At 42.3% G+C, this 23,195-nt stretch overlaps 1 protein-coding gene across 6 annotated transcripts in view; it reads left to right on the forward strand.

Annotated features, from left to right (window-relative positions):
* Nucleotides 1–23,195, forward strand: part of LOC109937219 (rho GTPase-activating protein 12-like) — a 200,182-nt gene that overhangs the window by 132,244 nt on the left and 44,743 nt on the right. For all 6 annotated transcript variants that reach the window (XM_048613345.1, XM_048613359.1, XM_048613373.1 and 3 more), the window contains one exon: nt 22,953–23,036. In XM_048613345.1, coding sequence (XP_048469302.1) covers nt 22,953–23,036 — 84 coding nt within the window. The remainder of the gene's footprint in view (nt 1–22,952; nt 23,037–23,195) is intronic.

Genomic DNA, 23,195 nt, shown 5'->3' on the forward strand with positions numbered 1-23,195 from the left:
TTGGGATTACTGTCCTAGATCTTTAAATAAATCTTAGGTGAGATGTGGAAAATTTGTTTAATTTTGGTTACTTGTGGTTGGTTAAATCAGAAGTGGGGGAAAATGGCTCTTAACATTGCTAAAGAGGTTCTGGGGCTTGAGGATGCTTGCCAAATTTGCCAAGAAAGTTTAGAAAGACAGCGGAAGGATGTACTTTTAGACTTAGCAAACAGGCTAGATTTAGATTTAGCTAGGGAAAAGAGGAAAGCTGAAGTTGTAGATGAGTTAGTCCAGCTTTTAGGTATACCACAGAAACAGGCAAGTGCAGTGGAGTTAGAAAAATTTAAATTGAAAATTAGACAATTGGAGTAAGAGAAAGGGATAAAGAGAGGGAAGAAGGGGAACTGAAATGGTTTGAATTATGGTTACAAGCAGAGGAAAGAAAAAAAGAGAGGAGAAAGAGAGAGAGAGTTTGAAATTCAGAAGTTGCAAATTAAACAAGAAAGTCAATTTAAAAGGATAGAAATGAAGATAGAAGATAGACTTAATGAGGAGGAGAGTGATGATGAGCAAACCCATCGTTGTCAATTACCTGGTAAGAATATGCACAAATATGTCAAAACATTCTATGAAAAAGATGTAGAAGCCTTTTTCATTTCCATTGAGAAATTGGCTAACCAGATGAATTGGCCAGAGACTGTGTGGATATTGTTAATTCAGACCATGTTGGTAGGTAAGGCTGTTAGATGAGGTGTCAAAAGAATATGAAGAAGTAAAACAGGCTCTCTTGAGTGCCTACAAATTAGTACCAGAAACAACGGTTCAGAAATACAAGGAAGGAACCAGATCAGACTTGCTTTGAGTTTCCAAGAATTAAACATAGTAACTGTGATAGATGGGTGAGAGCGTTAAAGATAGGAAAGACATATGAGGATTTTAAAGAGATTATCCTGCTGGAGGAGTTCAAAAACTCACTTCCGGAAGTGATAAGAACGTATGTTGAGGAACAGAAAGTTAAAACAGCGAGAAGAGCTGCAGAGATGGCGAATGAATATGCATTCAAGCATAAATCGATATCTAGCTTCCGACAGCAATTTCATTCCATGAGGGATAGAAATTGAGGGGAAAAAGGGAGGTCCTTCAATGAAAAACAAAAAACAAGAAAAGTCGAGGAACCGCAGGAGAGTGCACAGCCTATTCATAGGTGGATGGTAAGATAGTGCCCAATCTCTTCAAACACTTTACCTAAGTGGGTAAGATTTACCCAGGAAAAACAGGGGAGAAGGTAAAGAAGTTAAAATATTGAGAGACAGAGGAGATGGTCAGTCTCTAATAGTAAGAGATGTAAGTGTTTGCACTCCTTCTGAAGTTTTATCCGAGAGAGTGATAATCTGTGGAATAAATGGAGAGAGATTTAGTGTTCCCCTGTGTAAGATAAGGCTGGAAGGCACAGCCGAGACTGGGGAAGTGATAGTGGGAGTGATGCCCATTTTAGTGAAGAAGCTGGAAGAAAACCAGGGAACTGAAGAGTTAAAAGAAAAATACCCTGGAATTTTTTCCGGACTGTGCAGTGACAAGATCCCACAGTTAAAGCAAGAAGGGAAAACCAAAGAGAAAGACAAAGGAGTTGAGGTCGAGTTAGCTGACACCCTAGGCGGCACAGTGCCTCAGTGGTTAGCACTGCTGCCTCACAACACCAGACCTGAGTTCGATTCCACCCTTGGGCAACTGTCTGTGTGGAGTTTGCACATTCTCACAGTGTGTGTGGGTTTCCGCCGGGTGCTCAGGTTTCCTCCCACAGCCCAAAGATGTGCAGGCTCCGTGAATTGGCCATGCTAAATTGCCCATAGTGTCAGGGATAGGTAGGTTAGGTGTGTTAGCCATGGGAAATGCAGGGTTACAGGAAAAGGGTAGGTGGATGGGTATGGGTGAGGTGCTCTTCAGTGTGTCGGTCTGGACTGATTGGGCTGAATGGCTTGTTTCCACACTGTAGGGATTCTATGAAATAGTAAAGGAAACACTTAAGCAGGTAGAGAAGGATGTGTAAAGAGGTGTTTATTTTGAAAGACTAATGGAGTTACAAAAAACAAATGAGACAATAAAAGACTCGTATCATAAAACCTACTCTGAAAAGGAATCGGAATGCATTTCAGAATGTTATTACCCTAAGGATAAAATCCTAAGGCAGAATGGAGACCTTGGCAGAAATGGGCGGAAGTTCACCAGGTTGTGTTGCCGGTAGCATACAGACAGGAATTATTGTGGGTGGCACACGATTTACCTGTAGGAGGTTATCTAGGAATGAGGAAGACTCAGGCTAAGATACGAAAGCATTTCTATTGGCCTGGATCACAAAGATTTGGTTGAATTTTGCTGTACCTGTCATACATATCAGATGGTAGGAAAGCCACAGGCAGTAATAAAACCAGCCCTTTTGATGTCAATTCCCACATCTGAAGAATCTTTCACGTGTTATGACTGATTGTGTAGAACCCCTCCCTAAAACCAAAAATGGGAACCAATATTTGCTAACGATCATGGATGTGTCTACCAGATTTCCAGAAGTAATTCCAGTACAGGATGTCAAGGCAAAAAAGGTTGTGGAGGAGTTACTTGCTTTCTTTACCCATTATGGACTACCCAGGGAGATTCATTCGGACTAAGGGTCCAATTTAACTGCCAAATTGTTTAAGGAAGTCATGGATAGTTGAGGCATTCAACACTAAATCAAGTGCATCCCATGCTGAATCCCAGGGAGCATTGGAAAGGTGGCATCAGATCCTAAAGACCGTGCTGAGGGCTAATTGCCAGGATTACCCAAATGATTGGGGTAAAAGTATCCCATTTATATTATTTGCTGTTAGAGATTTTCCAAATGAATCGATTCCGTTTACTCTATCCGAATTGATATCCGGACATGAAGTAAGAGGACCTTTAAAATTAATTAAGGAAATGTTGATATGTCCAAAGTCAGAGATCTCTCAGTTGGATTATGTATCTGAGGTGAGAGAACAATTAAACAGAGTAGGTGAATTAGCTAGACAACATTTGAAGGTAGTACAGCATCTAATGAAGCAAGAAGCAGATAAGAAATCAAAAGTTTGTATGTTTGCCCGTGGGGGTAAAGTATTGGTGTTGTTACCAGTAGTAGGAGATCCCTTTAAAAGTAAGGTTTAGGTGGTCCCTATCAGATTGAGAAGAAGTTAAGTCAGGTGAATTATCTAGTAAAGATGCCAGATAGGGAGAAAAAAAAACTTATCAGGGATGTCATGTGAACATGCTGAAACATTACTATGACCGGGAAAGGGAACCAGAGAAATAGCTATTAGTTACTGTCGCTCAGTGAGGAATCAAATCCAGTTGATTGCTTCAGAATAAATTAAATAATGAGGAAGCCCTTAAAGAATGGGATAAGGTAGTAAGCTATCTGTTTCAGAAACAGAGAACTGAATTGAAAGACTTGTTGCAGCACTGAGAACATGCATAGAAATAGAATGGGGAGGACTAATACTATAGTACTTGTGGTGGACGTAGGGAGTGCTGTTGTGAGGTGTTGTAAGGCCAGCACCAAACTCTAACTCCTAAAGGCTTAATCCTCTGAAAGCAGCACAGGTACAGAAGGAAGTGGAAGCGATGCTCCAAGAGGACCGAGCTGAATCAAAGCGTGTGGAGTCCGCCGATCATATTGGTTCCCAAACCCGATGGTACTCAACGATTCTGCTTAGATTATTGGAAGATTAATGCCGTGACTAAATCAGACTGCTGCCCAATTCCAAGGATGGAGGACTGTGGAAAAAGTTGGACAAGCCACTTACATCACAAAGTTGGACTTCGTGGTAACATGCAAGTACCTTTGTCGGAGAGAGTGAAAGAAGTTTCTGCTTTTGTAACCCCAAATAGGCTACATCAATTTAAAATAATGCCCTTTGGAATGAAGAAAGCACCAGCCACACTTCAAAGTCTTATAACCGAGTTGTGGCAGGATTGACTAATTGTGCCATCTACATAGATGACTTAGTGATCTTCAGCCATTCATGGACAGGTCACATGGTGCATTTGGCAGAGCTTTTTGGGAGACTACGGGACATGAAGTTGGTCATAAATTTGGCAAAAATGGAATTTGCGAAGGCGGAAGTAAAGTTCTTAGGACACAACATTGGACAGGGCGGATGACACCAAGGACAATGAAGACAAAGGCCATAGAGCAATTTCCAAGACTATCCTTGAAGAAAGAGACTCTATGATTTTTGGGACTGAGCAGATTCTGCTGGAAGTTTGCATCAAATTTCAGTAGCGCGATGGCACTGTTGACTGACTTGTCGAAAATAACACTAAATTTTGGTGAACAGAACAATTCCGTTTGACAATTTTAAAAGCAGTATTAATCACCGCACCAGTTTTAGCCATGCCCAATTTCTTGAAACCCTTTAAAGTCGCCATCGACTCGAGCAATGTAGGTGTTGGAGCTGTGTTGTTACAGGGAGGATGATTGTGGAATTGAAAGGCCAATCGTTCTTTTTTCAAAGAAACTCAATATCCACCAGAGGAAATATTCAACCATTGAAAAGGAGTTACTGAGTTTGGCACTGGTCTTACAACATTTTAATGTTTATGTTGCAAACAAAGTATTGGAGACCATTGTGTACACTGATCATAACCTGTTGACATTTTTGGAAAGATTTAAAGACAAGAGCACCAGATTATTGCATTGGAGTCTTATGTTGCAAGCTTTTAATTTGCAGATTTTCACAACCCGCAACATGTACAGTGTTATTGCGGATGCGTTATCATCGGTTTAAAGGAAAATGTGTATATAAGATAGAAACGGTAGTGTCCAATGTTATATATGTATATCAAATTAGTATGAAAGGTGTAACTCTAGGTTAATGCTCTGTGGATATAGTAATAACGGTGTTAAGGTTTAGAGAAAAAAAAATGAAGCCATCTTTTCATCATGATTGTTCAATGTTTTTCTTAAGGCGGGATTTGTTGCGAAGTTGGATAGAGTATTTGATGTTGTAAAATGATAGGGGAGAAGAGTGCGTGATCCCTGTAAAAAATGATTTTTTTAAGGCTTGGAGATTTTTTTTAAAAGTCCACAGACAGCAGCAGATGCGCAGAGAGTTCTTGAAATTGAAATATTGTATCAAAAGATTATATTGTTAGCAGGCAATACAGCATTTTTTACCAAGAGAACAGGCTTTTTGAATTTAGCCAATTAATTTAAAGCAGGCCCTAGATACCAATACCAATTAAATTTAAATCTGATAGTTTTGACAACCTAGGACCAATCCTATTGTAAGAAATTAATAGGTCTTCAAGGGCATAAAAGAAGAGGGCATTTGAAAATCGGTGTCAGAGTCAGCTGTCATCTGCCAAGAGAACAGGTCACAGCTATAAAAGAACCATTGGCTCTCTCAGAATTCTGCAAGCTCTGAGAAAACCATCATCTAAGCTGAAGGTACAGAGGCACTCTTAATTAATATTCCTGATACAAGAATTCGACAGAGGAAGGCATTCCTGACTGGAGGACAGCGGACAAGGCAAAGAGCATTCTGGAAGACTTATCCTGGCTATAATTTTGAGAGATAAAGTTTTTTTTAAGTCCATGGTGGCTCAGTGGTTAGCACTGCTGCCTCACAGCGCCAGGGGTTCAATTCCACCTCTGGCAACTGTCTGTGGGGAGTTTGCACATTCTTCCTGTTTCTGAGTGGGTTTCCTCCCGGAGGCCTAAGGGGAGATGATGATAATAATCACTGGACTGTTAATTCAGAGAGCCAGGTAATGTTCTGGGGTCCCAGGTTCGAATCCCATCATGGCAGATGATGGAATTTGAATTCAATAAAATATCTGGAATTAAGAATCTAATGATGACCATGAATTGTTGGATTGTCGATTGTTGGAAAAACCCATCTGGTTCACTAACGTCCTTTAGGGAAGGAAATCTGCTGTCCTTACCTAATCTGGCCTACATGAGCTATTTGCATTTTTTTTCGCATCTCTTTGTTATCTTTCGGGGTGGTCACCTAGACGTCAAATCCTCTGGGAGCGGGTTGGAAGGCAAAGCCGGAGTCTGTTTGAGTATATAACGGAGTAAACTTACTGGTGCAGAGGACACTGTGAAACTTAAAAAAAAAAACTAATTATTTTTAAATAATTAAATAAGTAGAGATGGCGGGCCATGTGATGTGTTGTAGCTGTATGATGTGGGAGCTAGCTGATCCCATTGAGAACGGCAGTGACCACATCTGCAGCAAGTGTTGTCTGCTTGAGGAGCTCCGGCTCAAAATTGATGAGCTGGAATCCAAACTCCAAACACTACGGCACATCCGGGAGGGGGAGAAATACCTGGATGCTGTGTTCCAGGAGGCAGTTACACCTGGTAGATTACCTAATGTTAATTCGATCGGCGGGCAGGGACAGCAGTGTGTGACTGGGAGTGAGGCAGGTAGAGGGACCCTGCAGACAGGAACACAGGAGCCGCAGCCCTTGACATTGTCCCACAGGAATGAGGCACTTGCTGCCTGCATGGATGAGGAACAGGGCTGCAGGAATGATGAGTCAACTGACCATGGCACCATGGTCCAGGAGGCCATTCAAGAGGGGGGAGCACAAAGACAGATTGCAGTTGTAGGGGGATCCCATCATCAGGGGGATAGACCGTATCCTTTGCGAGCAAGATAGAGAATCCCGCATGGTGTGTTACCTGCCCGGTGCCAGGGTGCAAGACATCTCTGACCAGTTTGAGAGGATACTAGAGAGGGAGGGGGAGGATCCAGTTGTTGTGGTCCATGTAGGTACCAACAACTTAGGCAGGACTAGGAAAATAGACCTGTTTTGGGATTATGAAAAGCTAGGAACAAAATTAAAAAACAGGTCTTCAAGGGTTATAATCTCTGGATTGCTGCCCGAGCCACGTGCAAATTGGCACAGGGAGGTGAGGATCAGGGAAGTAAACACGTGGCTAGAAGAGTGGTGTGGGAAAGAGGGTTTCCTTTTCATGGGGCACTGGCATCAGTTCTGGGACAGGAGGGATCTATACCGCTGGGATGGACTCCACCTGAACAGGGCCGGGTCCAGTGTTCTGGTAAAAAGGGTAAATAGGGTGGTTAATAGGACTTTAAGCTAGTAAGTAGGGGGGAAGGGAGAAGTGAGCGTAGAGAGAGAATAACAATGAATGTCAGGCAAAATAGCAGGTGACGAGGAAGCTTCAACTCCGTTGAAAATTAAGAAAAAAAGTTAAAGGGAAGGAGAACTCAAGAGCTGTTAGTAATGGAGGTAATAGGACCCAAAAAGAAGGTGCAAAAGCTGGCATAAGGGCACTTTATCTGAATGCTCGGAGCATTCAAAACAAGGTGGATGAGTTGAAGGTGCAAATTATGGCAAATGGGTATGATTTAGTGGCCATTACAGAGACATGGTTACAGGATAGTCATGACTGGGAGTTAAATATCCAGGGGTATCAAACTGTTTGGAAGGACAGACAGGAAGGTAAGGGAGGTGGTGTTGCTCTGATTTTTAAGAATGATATCAGAGCGGTAGTGAGAGATGATATAGGTTCTACTGAACAAAACGTTGAATCCATTTGGGTGCAAGTTAGGAATAGCAGGGAGAAGAAGTCACTGATAGGTGTGGTCTATAGGCCACCAAATAATGACGTCATGGTGGGGCGGGCAATAAACATAGAAATAGCTAATGCATGTAAAAATGGTACAGCAATTATCACGGGGGATTTTAATCTACATATCGATTGGTCAAATCAGGTCGGTCATGGCAGCCTTGAGGAGGGGTTCATAGAATGCATCCGCGATAATTTCCTTGAACAATATGTAATGGAACCTACGAGGGAGCAAGCTATCCTAGATCTAGTCCTGTGTAATGAGACAGGAATAGTTAATGATCTCACAGTTAGGGATCCTCTCGGAAGGAGCGATCACAGTATGGTCGAATTTAAAATACAGATGGAGCGTGAGAAGGTTAAATCCAGTACCTATGTCCTGTGCTTAAACAAAGGAGACTATGAAGGAATGAGGGAGGAGTTAGCTGAGGTAGAATGGGAGCAAAAACTTTATGGTGGGTCAATTGAGGAACAGTGGAGGACTTTCAAAATGATTTTTCACAGTGCTCAGCAGAAGTATATTCCATTGATAAGGAAGAACTGTAGGAAAAGATAGAGCCAGCCATGGATGTCTAAGGAAATAAAGGAAAGTATCAGATTGAAAAAAAACACATACAAAAAAGCAAAGAGTAGTGGGAAACTAGTAGACTGGGAAATGTTTAAAGGCCAACAGAAAGCCACAAAAAAAGTTATAAAGAAAAGTAAGATAGATTATGAGAGTAAACTAAACTAGCTCAGGATATAAAAACAGGCAGCAAAAGTTTCTATAAATATGTAAATCGTAAAAGAGTGGCGAAGGTAAACATTGGTCCTTTAGAGGATGAGAAGGCAATTTAATAACTGCGAATGAGGAAATAGCCGAGACATTAAACAGTTATTTCGTGTCGCTCTTCACAGTGGAAAACACAAATAACATGCCGAAAACTAATGGCAAGAAGGTTATAGCAGGTGAGGACCTAGGAACTATCATTATCACTAAGGAGGCAGTGCTGGGCAAGCTAATGGAGCTAAAGGTAGACAAGTCTCCTGGCCCTGATGAAATGCATCCGAGGGTTCTAAAAGTGGTGATGGGGGAAATAGCAAATGCACTAGTAATTAGTTACCAAAATTCACTGGCCTCTGGGGTGGTTCCTGCAGATTGGAAAACAGTTAATGTGACACCACTGTTTAAAAAAGGAAGTAGACAAAAAGCAGGTAACTATAGGCCAGTTAGCTTAACTTCGGTAGTGGGGAAAATGCTTGAATCTATCATTAAGGAAGAAATAGCAAGACATCTGGATATAAATTGTCCCATTGGGAACACCCAGCATGGGTTCATGAAGGGTAGGTCATGTTTAACTAATTTGGTGGAATTCTTTGAGGACATTACTTGTATGGTAGACAGTGGGGAACCTATGGATGTGGTCTATCTGGATTTCCAGAAGGCATTTGACAAGGTGCCACACCAAAGGCTGCTACATAAGATAAAGTTGCATGGTATTACAGGTAATGTATTGGCATAGATAGAGGATTGGTTGACCAGTAGAAAACCAAGAGTAGGAGTAAATGGGTGTTTTTCTGGTTGGCAGTCAGTGGCTAGTGATGTGCCTCAGGGATCAGTGTTGGGACCGCAATTGTTTACAATTTACCTAGATGATTTGGAGTTGGGGACTAAGTGTGGTGTGTCAAAATTTGCAGATGGCGCTAAGTTGCGTGATAGAGTGAAGTGTGCAGGAGACGCTGAAAGTCTGCAGAGGGATATAGATAATCTAAGTGAGTCAGCAAAGGTCTGGCAGATGGAGTACAATGTTGATAAGTGTGAGGTCATCCATTTTGGTAGGAATAACAGCAAAAAGGACTACGTTTTAAATGATAAAAAATTGCAGCACGCTGCTGTGCAGAGGGACTTGGGTGTCCTTGTGCATGAATTGCTAAAAGTAGGTTTGCAGGTGCAGCAGGTAATTAAAAAGGCAAATGGAATTTGTCTGCCATTGCTAGAGGGATGGAGTTTAAAAACAGGGAGGCTATGCTGCAGCTGTATAGGGTCCTGGTGAGGCCACACCTGGAGTACTGTGTGCAGTTTTGGTCTCCTTACTTGAGAAGAGATATACTAGCACTGGAGGGGGTGCAGAGGAGATTTACTCGGTTGATTCCAGAGTTGAGAGGGTTGGATTATGAGGAGAGACTGAATAGACTGGGATTATACTCATTGGAATTCAGAAGAATGAGGGGAGATCTTATAGAAACATATAAGATTATGAAGGGAATAGATAAGGTGGAGGCAGGGAGGTTGTTTCCGCTAGCAGGTGAAACTAGGACTAGAGGGCATCGCCTCAAAATAAAGGGAAGCAGATGTAGGACTGAGGTCAGGAGGAACTTCTTCACCCAAAGGGTTGTGAATCTGTGGAATTCCCTGCCCAGTGAAGCAGTTGAAGCTACCTCGCTGAATGTTTTTAAGGCAAGGCCAGAAATTTTTGAACAGTAAAGGAATTCAGGGTTATGGTGAGTGGGTGGGTAAGTGAAGCTGAGTCTCAAAAAGATCAGCCATGATCTTATTAAATGGCGGAGCAGGCTCGAGGGGCCAGATGGCCTACTCCTGCTCCTAGTTCTTATGTTCTTATGTGACTCCAGACCCACGACAATGTGGTTGACTCTTCACTGCCCTCTGAGCAATTAGGGATGGGCAATAAATGCTGCCTAGCAGTGCCACCCTCATATCCTATGAATGGAAAAAGTTTTTAAAAATAAAGGGCTAAATGGGTTGTCTATGCTAAATTGCCCATAATGTTCAGGGGTGTGTAGATTAGGTGGGTTATAGGGGGATGGGTCTGGGTGGGATGCTCTGTGGTTTGGTGTGGATTTGTTGGGCCGATGGGCCTGATTCTATGAATTCTATGGAATTTATATAAATGGCTCTTTTATCTATTGGAACAGCATACCACTGGAATTTTGTTTTATTTAGGAATAGTTAGTAGTTAAGGGGGAAATTGTTTGGTTTGTTAGTTCTGTTAATATGTTTACTGTTGGAGTTAGATAAATTTGTTATTTGTTGATTATAAAGTGAGTATCAGGGATTTCTTTCATTTAACTACTCCTTTATAACAGATTGAGAGTGCAGTGAGAGGTAAATTATACCACATTTCACACTTCACACTTCCTTTGAGATTATGAGGCGAGGCGAGGTGAGCCTCGCTGGGTGTTTCGGTTTCAGAAGTTCTGAAGAAGGGTCCTAACCCAAAACCTCGACTTTTCTACTCCTCTGATGCTGCCTGACCTGCTGTTTTACTCCAGCTCCACACTGTGTTGACTCTGACTCCAGCGTCTGCAGTTCTTGCTATCTCCCAATGTTCTGGGGACATTGTTTTGAAACCGGGTAACTGCTGCCAATCTCGGAAATATTATTTGTCCAATGCACTTGCTGCCCTTTTCATTCGGTAGTAGTGATTGTAAGTTTGATAGGTCCTGTCGAATAGACCTTTGTAAGTTGTTGTAGTGCATCCAGTAGGTGCTGTACGTGGCAGCACTGGTGCCTGGTAATGCAGAGAATGAATGTTTAAGATGCTGGAAGGGATAACAATCAAGCAAGACTGTTTTGTCCTGATCGGTGTTGAGCTTGTCAGTGTTGGATGTGCACTCATCCGGCCTAGTGAAAAAACATTAGGTCTCACTTTTCTCTCTCATTCATGATAGATGGTGGAAAGGCATTGGAGAGTCAGAAGGTGAGTCAATTCACTGTTGTATACTGAGCCTTTGACCTCATGTTAGTTTTTTATTAGAGATGGCCTTGCCTGGTATTTGCGTGACACAAAGTTATTCGCCTCCTATCGGCCCTTGCCTGGGTTTTGTCCTGAGTTTGTGGAATGAGGGCAGAGCTTGCTTTAATACCTGAGAAGTTGAAGTTGAGACTGAACATCATTCAATCATACACAACATTACCACGGCAGACATTACTGAGGTTGATTGTTGATGAAACACTGAAAATGATTAAGGTTAGAACAATGCCCTGACTTGCTGGGAGCCTAGGTAGCACAGTTGGCAGAGTACCAGCCTGTTAATCTGAGGATCTCAGGTTCAAATCCCTTTTCCGCGTGCTGTCTTTGGGCTCTTGTGGTGCAGTGGTAGTATACCTACCTCTGATCCAGGAGACTAGAGTTCAAGTCCCATCTGTTCCAGAGGTATGTAATAACATCTCTGAACAGGTTTATTTAGAAGAAAAATGTCCTGGCTTGCTCCAGAGTTTTAAAATAATGTCATCAAACAGGTTGATCAGAAAATTGCTGCGCTGAGGATCTGCTGCGTTCATGTTCTTGAGTTGAAATAATTGGTCTTCAATAACCATAATCAGTAGACTTTGTGTTAGGTGTAACTCCATCATGCGAAGAGATTTTCCTGGTTCCCACTTACTTCAATTTTGCTAAGTTATTCGATCACATCTTCAGTCAAGTGCTACCTTGATAGCCAGTACAGTTATTCTCATTTTACCGGAAATTCTTGTTCACATTGGGACCAAAGTTGTAATGAGGTCTGGAGCAGAGTGGACCTGGATGATTGCAAAATACCCAAAATTCAGCAGATTATCAGTGAACAGATGCTGTTTGAAGGCAGTGCCGATCATTTTGCTGATGATGGAGTGTGTATTGGTGAAGCGCTGACTAGATTGAATGCATCCTTTTTGTGGTTAGAATATATCTGCCAATTTTCTTCATTATTTGGTAGATTCCAAGTGCTGCAACAAATTGACTAAACCCTCCTGATACTGATACTGATACTGGCATACCCTTCTTTCATCCACATTGAATCAATATGTTCCCTTGGCTTCATATTAGCAAAGTGCAAGGTGTGCACTGGAACACTGAGCCACAGGTTGTGATCGGATAAAATTCTGGAGCTGCTGCTGATGTCCCACAGCCCCTCATGGATTCCCAGGTTTGAACTAGTAGATCTGCTCTGAGTATATGACAACTAGCATGGTGGTCATTCTACCCACAGCAGTAGAGAATGGTTTCATTATAAAGACCGGACTTCATTTCCACAAAGATAATGCAGTGGTAACTCCCTCAACACCACAACGGATAAATGGACCTCCAACAAGTAGATTGGTGAGAGTGAAGTAGAGTAAATTCTTCATCCAGTTTGGTTCTCTCATCACCTGATTTTAGTCGAGTCTGGCTGTGACGACCTTTGGGATTTGGTTAACTCAGCCACTACTTTTGCTACCAAGCCATAATTGGTGGTGGGCATTGGCGATACCCACCTGGAGTATATTCTGTGCCTTTGCCACCCTTAGTACCTTATTTCAAGTGGTGTTCCACGCTATGGAGTACTGATGTATCAACTAAGAACGGGTGGTAGCTGGTAATTAGTAGGGGGTATCCTTGTTTGTGTTTGATCTTCGACTCCAGATCCGTGAAGTCTCATGGAATATGTTGGGAACTCCCAGGTCCACTCCAATCTGAGTGTATATAATTGTGCAACTGCTGACAGTGGCTTTATGCTTAAGTAACAGATATCTAGGGATGACGATGAAGAATTATAGGACATTGGCTGTGTTACAGTTCTGGACCATACTGCCAAATTTGTGTTACAATCTGCTTAGTGACCATTTTTTAAAAAAAAAATAGATTCTTCGAGTTCTAATGAAGGAATGGCAGATGGAGTTTAATTTGGATAAATGTGAGGTGTTGCAGTTTGGTAAGGCAAACCAGAGCAGGACTTATACACTTAATGGTAGGGCCCTGGGGGGCTTTGCGGAACAAAGAGACCTAGGGGTGTAGGTGCGTTGTTCCTTGAAAGTGGAGTCACAGGTAGACAGGGTGGTGAGGAAGGCGCTTGGCACACTTGTCTTCATTGGTCAGAACATGAGTAAAGGAGTTAGGACGCTTTACTGGACATGGGTGAGGCCACTTTTAGAATACTGCATTCAATTCTGGTCTCCCTGCTATAGTAAAGATGTTAAACTTGAAAAGGTTCAGAAAAAATTTAGAAGGATGTTACCAGGATTGGAGGTTTGAGCTATAGGGAGAGGCTGAATTGGCTAGGTCCTTTTCCCTGGAGCAATGGAAACTGAGGAGTGACCTTACAGAGGTTTATAAAATCATGAGGGACATGGTTAGCGTGAATAGCCAAGGTATTTCTCTCAGGGTAGTGGACTTCAAAACTAGAGGGCATATGTTTAAGGTGAGAGGAGAAAGATTTAAAAGGGCCCTGAAGGGCATCTTTTTCATGCAGAGGGTGATGCGTGTATGGAACGAGGTGGTGGAGGTGGGTATAATTACAACATTTAAAAGGCATCTGGATAGGTATGTGAATAGGAAGGGATATATGCCAAATGCTGGCAAATGGGATTGTCAGTTTGGGTTGTGTGGTCAGTGCCAAAGCGTTGGGCCAAAAGGTCTTTTTCCATACTGTATGCGGAATCTTTGTAATTAGCTGCCTTTCCAGCAGTACAGCTTTCACACTCCTAACGTCAAGTTATCTTCTGTCTCTCACACTGACACATCCTCTTGCTGCCTGTAATCTTTGATGTTCTCTTCAGTGACCCTGAACTGTCCTGAGTGACCTGTTGAAAACCTTGCAATAGGCCTCTTCCCTATTACTGAGCAAAAATTCAATGTAGCCACTGAGCAAATCTGGGGTCTGTGTGCATGCTGAATGTTACAATTCACAGATTGCTGCTTCTGAGCACAAAGAAGTCTGCAAAAAGGATTCATCATACCATTTCCCTTAGAAGAAAGAAGAAGAAGAAACTAGATGTATTTTCTAAGTTATTTAAAATGTATCAAGTTCTTATCATAAACTTCTAACAAATAGTTAAGTAAATATTATTCACAAACTTTTCATATATATATATTTGCATGTACCATATTAACAAAGCCATAAATGTCTGACTCAATCAAATGTAAGTGCATTAAACAAGTAGGATTAGCCAGTTTAAACATCATATATTAACATAACCCAGCACGGATACATCTGTCCTTTTTAAACATTAACAAGTATAGCATTTTTTTTCATGTCTCATGGTTAATCAAACACAGTGAAGATACAACAAAATTTTCTTGGGGGGGGTGGGGTTTCAATCTTTCTGATGTAACCACAAGTCAATACTCTGCTAGCCTTCCCATCTTACCATATGGATGCATTTTAAACATGCTATCTGATACAAATGACAATAATAGGTTTCTCATCTTGAATACAGGAAATATAGGTTTATTTTTTAACTCTTCTGCTCTGTTGATAGCAACCAGAAAGGAATGTGTCTGTGGAAAACAGGTATTTCCATTGGCAACCAGTTTTACATTTAACCTCCTTTAAAATCTCTTATGCAAGAAGTGATTATCGTTTCAGATTAATAAACTTGCACTTAGGGAACTTTACTCTTTTTATTTGAGTCATTTTCGAGTTTCTCTAAATAGTATGCCACAACTTCTGCGCACTTTAATTTTCTTCCCTCTGAGACAAGATGAATTTCTTCGGCCAGAGGCCGGTGAATCTGTGAAACTCATTGTCACAGAAGGCTGAGGAGACCCAGTCACTGAGTGCGTTTAAGTCCATTATATGTAGATTCTGGATTAGTAAGGTTATGGGGAAAAGGCAGGAATGCCACAATTGAATGACAGAGCAGACTCGATGAGCTGAATGGCCTAATTCTGCTTCTATATCCTGTGGTCATTACAGTCTGTCTTCCATTTATTTTACAAGTCCTCCAAATATTTCTTTACACTCTTATTGTCCAGTTCCTCTGTTACTTGAAGTTCGAGCTGTAATTGAAGATCTGTCTTGGCTGAATTTCGTTCTACAAGTTTCATTTAGATGTTTCAAACTTTATCCAAGTATTTTACCTCCTATGAGCAACATTCAAGTGTTCTTATCACTGTGCTTTTCATTTGCAAACTCTTCTTTCATTCATGAAATTTGGTCCAATATACTGATCAGTTTGTCTTTCGTAGAGCCTAGTTCCAAGCACTGTCCTTCACATTCAAACGTTTTTGTTACTAACTTTTCTCGGTCCTGGTCTAGTCTCTTTTCCATTTTTATTCTTCACAGCCTTATTTGGTCTATAGCTACAACACAAGTGAGGAATGATCCACAAAATATCTGTTTCAAAACCTCAACTGACTCTTTCATTTCTCAAACATGCCATGAATTTCCTACCTGCCAAATCATTATCTAATTTATAATCATCCTCTTCAATTGGTAAACTAGGAACAATTCCCAAAGTAACAATTCTATCTACTACTTCAGCTCACAAATTAGCTTTTATGTAAAGGGACAGTTTCATAAATCTCTCAAACTTCCTCTTTCGATAAACCACCTAGAATACTCGAGTGTTAGCTATGATCAATCTGTCTGGTAGATCTCAAAATATTAATTTGCTCACGTGTGTTGTTGGAAGAATAAACAAACATTACTCTTTTAGCAATATAATTTCCAGTTATCTGACTCACTTCGACAGTATCCAAGGACGTATTCCCTTGACTATTACATAGAACGTAGAATGTAGAACAATACAGCACAGTACAGGCCCTTCAGCCCACGATGTTGTACCGACCTATTATCCTATTAAGATCAATCTACCCTGCATGCCCCACATTTTACTATCATCCATGTGCTTATCCAAGAGTTGCTTAAACGTCCCTAATGTATTTGACTCTACTATCACCGCTGGCAGTGCATTCCATTCACCCACCGCTCTCTGCGTGAAGAACCTACCTCTGACATCTCCTCTATACCTTCCTCCAATCACCTTAAAATTATGCCCCCTCGTGATAACCATTTCTGCTCTGGGAAAAAGTCTCTGGCTATCCACTCTCTCTATGCCTCTCATCATTTTGTACACCTCTTAAGTCACCTCTCATCCTTCTTTGCTCCATGAAAACAGCCCTAGCTCCCTCAACCTCTCCTCATAAGACCTGCCCTCCAGTCCGGGCAGCATCCTGGTAAATTTCCTCTGCACCCTCTAAAGCTTCCACATCCTTCCTATAATGAAGTGACCAGAACTGAAGACAATATTCCAAGTGTGGTCTAACCAGGGTTTTATAGAGCTGCAGCATAACCTCACGGCTCTTAAACTCAATCCCCCCGCCAATGAAAGCCAACACACCGTATGCCGCCTTAACAACCCTATCAACTTGGGTGGCAACTTTGAGGGATTTATGCATGTGGACCCCCAAGATCCCTCTGTTCCTCCACACTGCTAAGAATCCTGCCATTAACCCTGTACTCTGCATTCAAATTTGACTTTGCAAAATAAATCATTTCACACTTTTCTGGGTTGAATTGCATCTGCTCCTTCTTTGCCCAGCTCTGCATTCTGTCAATGTCCTGTTGCAACTTAAAACAGCCCTCCACATTATCCACAACTCCACCAACCTTTGTGTAATCGGCAAACGTACTAACCCACCCTTCTACTTCCTCATCCAAGTCATTAATAAAGAGCACAAAGAGCAGAGGTCCCAAAACAGATCCCTGCGGAACACCACTGGTCACCAAGCTCCAGGCTGAATATTTTCCATCTACTACCACCCTCTGTCTTCTATTGGACAGCCAATTCTGTATCCAGACAGCCAAATTTCCCTGGATCCCATGCCTCCTTACTTTCTGAATGAGTCTACCATGGACAACCTTATCAAACACCTTGCTAAAATCCATTTACATCACATCCACAGCTCTACTTTCATCAATGTGTTTTGTCACATCCTCAAAGAATTCAGTAAGGCTTGTGAGACATACCTGCCCCCTTCAAAGCCATGCAGACTATCTCTAATCAAACTCTGCTTTTCCAAATAATCATAAATACTGTCTCTCAGAATCTGTCAAATAATTTGCCCCACAGAAGTAAGACTGACTGGTCTATAATTCCCAGGTTTATCCCTATTCCCTTTCTTGAACAAGGGAATAACATTTGCCGCCCTCCAATCATCCGGCACTACTCCAGTGGACAGTGGGGACGCAAAGATCATCGCCAAAGGTGCAGCAATCTCTTCCCTCGCTTCCCATAGAAACCTTGGGTATATCCCATCTGGCCCAGGGAACTTCTCTATCCTCATGTTTTTCAAAATTTCTAGTACATCCTCCTATTCTGAGCCACATCCCTATTCTAGTATTTGCTGAGTGCACCATTGTCACTGTTTTAATTCCCACTCCTTTTACCAGTATAGTATTTTCTGAAGACTCCTCAAGTCTTCCTGTTATTCCCAGTTGTTTTCCAGTCCATTCCCAACAATTTACGTTTATATGCCCTGTCTTTTGGCAATGAAAATGTAGTGGTTTTCTACCATCACTTATTTTATGTTCTGTTGTTACTATTGGCTGGACCAGCTTCTCTTTAAATCATATCATTTAAGCTTTTCCAAAGCTAATCCATGCTTTCTGATTTCTTCCTCTCTTCTGAAGTTTCTCTCTTTCCTGAACTCGTTCCTCTGTTAGAATCTTTTCTGTCTGGAGTTTAAGTTCAAATATTTGCTTCTCTCTTTCAAGTTCAAGTTTTATCATTTTTTAAGAATCCCTACAGTGTGGGAACAGGCCCTTTGCCCCAACAAGTCCACACTGACCCTCTGAACATCCCACCCAGACCCATCCCCCTATAACCCACCCAATCTACACATCCCTGAATATTATGGGCAACTTAGCATGGCTAATCCACCTAGCCTGCACATCTTTGGACTGTGGGAGGAAACCGGAGCACCCGGAGGAAACCCACGCAGACACTGGGAGAATGTGCAAACTCCACACAGACAGTCACCCGAGGGTGGAATTGTTTCCTTTCTATTTCAAACTGCTTTACCTGCAGCTGAATTCTAGCCAACTTGAGCTGAGTCACATCTAGGTGAGACTCTTCTTCCGAACCCAGATGCTGTGCTATTATCTCCACTTTCTGCTTTAAGCCTTACTTTCTGTTTCAACTCCTGACAATGTTATTTATCAAACCTTGGTTCGTTCCTGTAAATTACTCTGGGATAAATATTCCTTTTCTAGAGAAGTTGTAGTAACTGATAAAGCCATTTTTATTTCCAGTATTTATTGTAAAACTCTCTAGGAAAATCTTAACCAGCCTTAACATAAGCAAGGACGAAAACAAAGTTGCTGAAAAAGCTCAGCAGATCTGGCAGCATCTGTGAAGGTTAAAACCGAGTTAAGGTTTCGGGTCCATGACCCTTCCTCAGAACTGAGGAAGTATTGAGTACTGTCGACGTGATATTAGTCACCTCAATTTCTCTGCCCCCCTCACCAAATCTAACCTATCTCCCTCCAAACTGACTGCACTCCATGCACTCAGATCTAACCCTGACTTTGTTATTAAGCCTGCCTATAAGAGTGGTGCTGTTGTAGTCTGGTGTACTAACTTCTACCTTGCAGAGACTGAGCGCCAACTCTCATACCTTCTCCTACCTTCCCCTGGACTGTAACCCCACCATGACACATCAGGCCATTGTATCTACTATGGTAACTGATCTCATTTCATCTGGTGATATCCCCCCTCTGCTTCAAGCTGATAGTCCCCCAGCTCCACACAGCTCGCTTCTACCTCCTCCCAAAAATCCACAAACAGGACTGTCAGGGCAGACCCATTGTTTCAACCTGCTCCTGCCCCCCACAGAACTCATCTCTTCCTACCTTGACTCAGTCTTCTCTCTCCTGGCCTAATCCCTGCCCACATACTTCCGTGATTCCTCTGATGCCTTATGCTGGTTTCAAAACTTCCAGTTTGCCGGTTCTAGCCGCCTCCTCTTTACCATGGACATGCAATCCCTTTACATGTCCATTCCCAACCAGGAGGGTCTTGGGGCTCTCCATTTCTTCCTGGAGCAAAGACCTGAGCTATCCTCACCCACCGCCACCCTCCTCCGCTTGGCTGAGCTTGTCGTCACCGTCAACAACTTCTCTTTTAACTCCTCTCATTTTTTTTCAGGTAAGAAGGTGGCATGGGCCCTAATTATGCCTGTTTCTTCATGAAATATGTGGAGCATTCCTTGTTCCAGTCTTGTTCCGGCCCCCACGACTCTTTCTCTGATGCATCGATGATATCATCGGTACTGCTTTCCTCTCTCGTCTGGAATTGGAAAACTTCATCAATTTTGCCTCCAATTTCCACCCTGCCCTCACTTTCACCAGGTCTATCTCTGACTCCTCCCTTCCCTTCCTCGACATTTCTGTTTCCATTTCTGGGAATAGACTGGCCACTAATATCCACTTAAAAATCCCACTGACTCCCACAGCTACCTGGACTATACATCCTCACGCCCCACTTCCTGTAAAGACTCCATCCCATTCTCTCAGTTACTTCGTCTCCGTCATATATGCTCAGATGAGGCCAACTTCGACAAGGGAGCCTCCGAAACCCCAACTTCTTCCTCAAACAAGGATTCCCCAGCTCTGTTGTCGACAGGGCCCTCAACCAGGTCCAACCCATCTCCCGCACTTCCGCCCTCACGCCTTCTCTTCCCTTCCACAACAGCGATAGGATTCCCCCTGTTCTTACCTATCGTCCCACCAGCATCCACATGCAGAAGATCATCAGATGCCATTTCCGCCACCACCAGACACACATTCCCCTCCCCTCCCTTGTCCGCCATCCGCAGGGACTGTTCCCTCCGGGACACCCTGGTCACACTTCCTTCACCCCCAACATCACCTCACAGCCCTACGGCGCCTTCCCCTGTAGCCGGTGAAGGTGCAACACCTGCCTATTTATCTCCTCCCTCGCCAGTATCCAAGGGCCTAAACATACCTTCCCAGAATCTAGTCTACTGCATTCGCTGCTCACAATGTGGTCTTCTCTACACGGGAGAAACGAAGCGTAGACTGGGTGACCACTTCGCAGAACATCTACGTTCTGTTCACAAAAAAGACCCTGAACTACCTGTTCCCTGCACTTTAACGCACCACCCTGTTCCCTGGTCAACAACTCTGTCTCTGGCTTGCTGCAGTGTCCCAGTGAAGCTCAACACAAGCTGGAAGAACCACACCTCATTTTCCGCTTGGGGATCCTGCAGCCCTCTGGACTTGATATCGAGTTCAATAATTTTAGGGCCTAAACTCTCCTATGTCCCCAACCCCATACACCAGGCCTTGTTACCACATAGCCTGCCATTACACACCACCTGTTGTTAGTCACTAATAGTCCCCATTAACAATTATTCACCCTCCCAGCCTGATCATTATCAACTCTGTCTGTCCAAATGCTCTTCTCTCTCTTTAGACTCTATCCTATCATTTACTCCCTACCCCATCCCCCTCCCTTTTTTTTTCTGCATATAAGCCGACGTGTTCCCAGCCACAGTTCTGAGGAAGGGTCACCGGACCCGAAACGTTAACTCTGTTTTTTCCTTCACAGATGCTGCCAGACCTGCTGAGCTTTTCCAGCAACTTTGTTTTCGTTCCTGATCTACAGCATCCACAGTCCTTTCGGTTTTTATTAATATAAGTATGTCCTGAAACTGGTGTTCATCTGTGGATTTTAAATTCTGCAAGGAGTGTTTGATTATAAGGAGAGGCTGGGTAGGCTGTGACCTCTTTCATTGGAGCTTAGAAGGTTGAGGGGTGACCTTTATAGAGGTTTACAAAATCATGAAGAGTATAGATAAGGTAAATGGCAGGTGTCTTTTCCCTAGGGTGGGGGATTTCAAGATTGGGAGCATGTTTTTAAGGTCCGAGGAGAAAGATTTATAAAAGACACGAGGGGCAATTTTTTTTTTACACAGTGGTTCGTATGTGGAATGAACTTTCAGAGGAAGTGGTGGTGGATGCGGGTACAGTTAGAACATTTAAATGATATTTGGGAAAGTATGTGAATAAGAAATATTTGGAGGGATAAGGGCCAAGAGCAGGCAGGTGGGACTAGTTTAATTTGGGATTATGATTGGCATGGACTGGTTGAACCAAAGGGTCTGTTTCTGTGCTGTATAACTTGAAGAAACTGGAAATCCATAAAATCCTGGACCAGACCACCAAACGTATGTCATAATCTAGGTCAGGACCAGTGTTTTTTTTTAAAATAGTAGACAAAGTGTGAGATCTACGGTATCATTTGGAAAAATGAAGCCATAAAATTCCATGGATTTAAACAAACAACAATAAGCTTTGCTATACAATGTCAGAATGGTAATACAATAATAAACAATTTATGATACAACTTACTTCTAACACCCAGAATTAACATAGTAAACATGGACAATTGACTGCAATCAAATACCCGACAGTGCACATCAGACAATATGTGTAATCAACATAGATCCCATGGATATTTTAGCAATTTCCCTGAGATGAAAAAGACTCAGTGGATCAGCAATTCTCATTAAACCTAGGGGATCGCAATTCTTCAGCATTTCCAATCTGACCTTGTTATTCCTTCTTGAGGCACTCTGACTGCTCCCATTTTTCCTTTGGTCTAATCTGTCCTGATATCCAGAAACTGCACTCCAGAGCTCTCATGTATATACCTCCAGCTACTCTCAGACAGCTAGCTTCATGGAGCCAGTTTTTTGCCCCAAGCTCCAATCTTGTTCAGTTGCATCAAACGGCTATTGCTTGTGAGCTTTTCAACCCCCGCTCACTCAGCTGCATGAAACATTAATACAAACAGTCATCTTCCAAGCCTCTCAGGTCTTCCTCAGATCTAAAATCCCTCGTTCCTGGACTCTCTGTAGACAGAAGCTTCTATAGTTTAGCTACCTTCCAAGCAATACTGCTCACTTCTGTGCTCCTAACACTTAGTTTTCTCATGTCTGTATCTCATCCTCACTCACTGCCTGTAACCTTTGAACTCTTGTGCAGCAACCCCTGAACTGTCCTATTGAAAACCGTGCAATAGACCTTTCTCTCATTGCTGGGCAGAATTGAATGTAGCCATCCAGCAACTGTTTGGACTGGGTATACTCTGAATATTATAATTTGCAAATTGCTGGCATCTGTGCATAAAAAGCTTAAGAAAAGAAGGATTCAGCACAGTTTTAAAATATAATTTTGAAGGCATGACTGTTAGGCTGCTATTTGAATAGCAAGCATAGTTTGAATAACATGAATAATTCTTTCAAAGTCTCCCAATTCTTGCACAAACCTCCAAATGTCAGTGAACAGGATTTTGTAATGTCAGTTAGGCTGATTGTGCCTTTGCCACGTGCAATGCTGGAATCGATGATGTGCAAGATTGTATACTTAAAATAGTTCTTTGCAGTAGTTTGATACAAGTTAGCAGCTTGCCTGATTATTTCGGAGGACAGTTAAGAAAAACCTCCCTTCTGTGGTTTTAGAGATGCATATAGACAGTTTGTTTTGTGCATCCATTATTACGTAAAATAAAAATTCTAATCATGGTTTAACTTGCATGGTTTTTCTTTGAGCCAGTTACATTGTCACAACATAATTTCTGTATTTTTAGGAACCTCCAACTAGTCCAAAGTTAATCCAGGATAACAACAATGAGCCACCCTCTTCACCAAAATACTTGCAGTCATCACCAGTTGTAAGTATACATGCAGCAACAACCAAAAAGGATTTCTCATTAGGAGCTGTTGTGGTGTAGTGGTAGTGCACCTACTTCTAGGCCAGAAGGAACAAAAACAAAGTTGCTGGAAAAGCTCAGCAGGTCTGGCAGCATCTGTGAAGGGAAAAACAAGAGTTA

The sequence above is a fragment of the Rhincodon typus genome, chromosome 2, assembly GCF_021869965.1.
Source record: "Rhincodon typus isolate 14 chromosome 2, sRhiTyp1.1, whole genome shotgun sequence".
NCBI lineage: Eukaryota > Metazoa > Chordata > Chondrichthyes > Orectolobiformes > Rhincodontidae > Rhincodon > Rhincodon typus.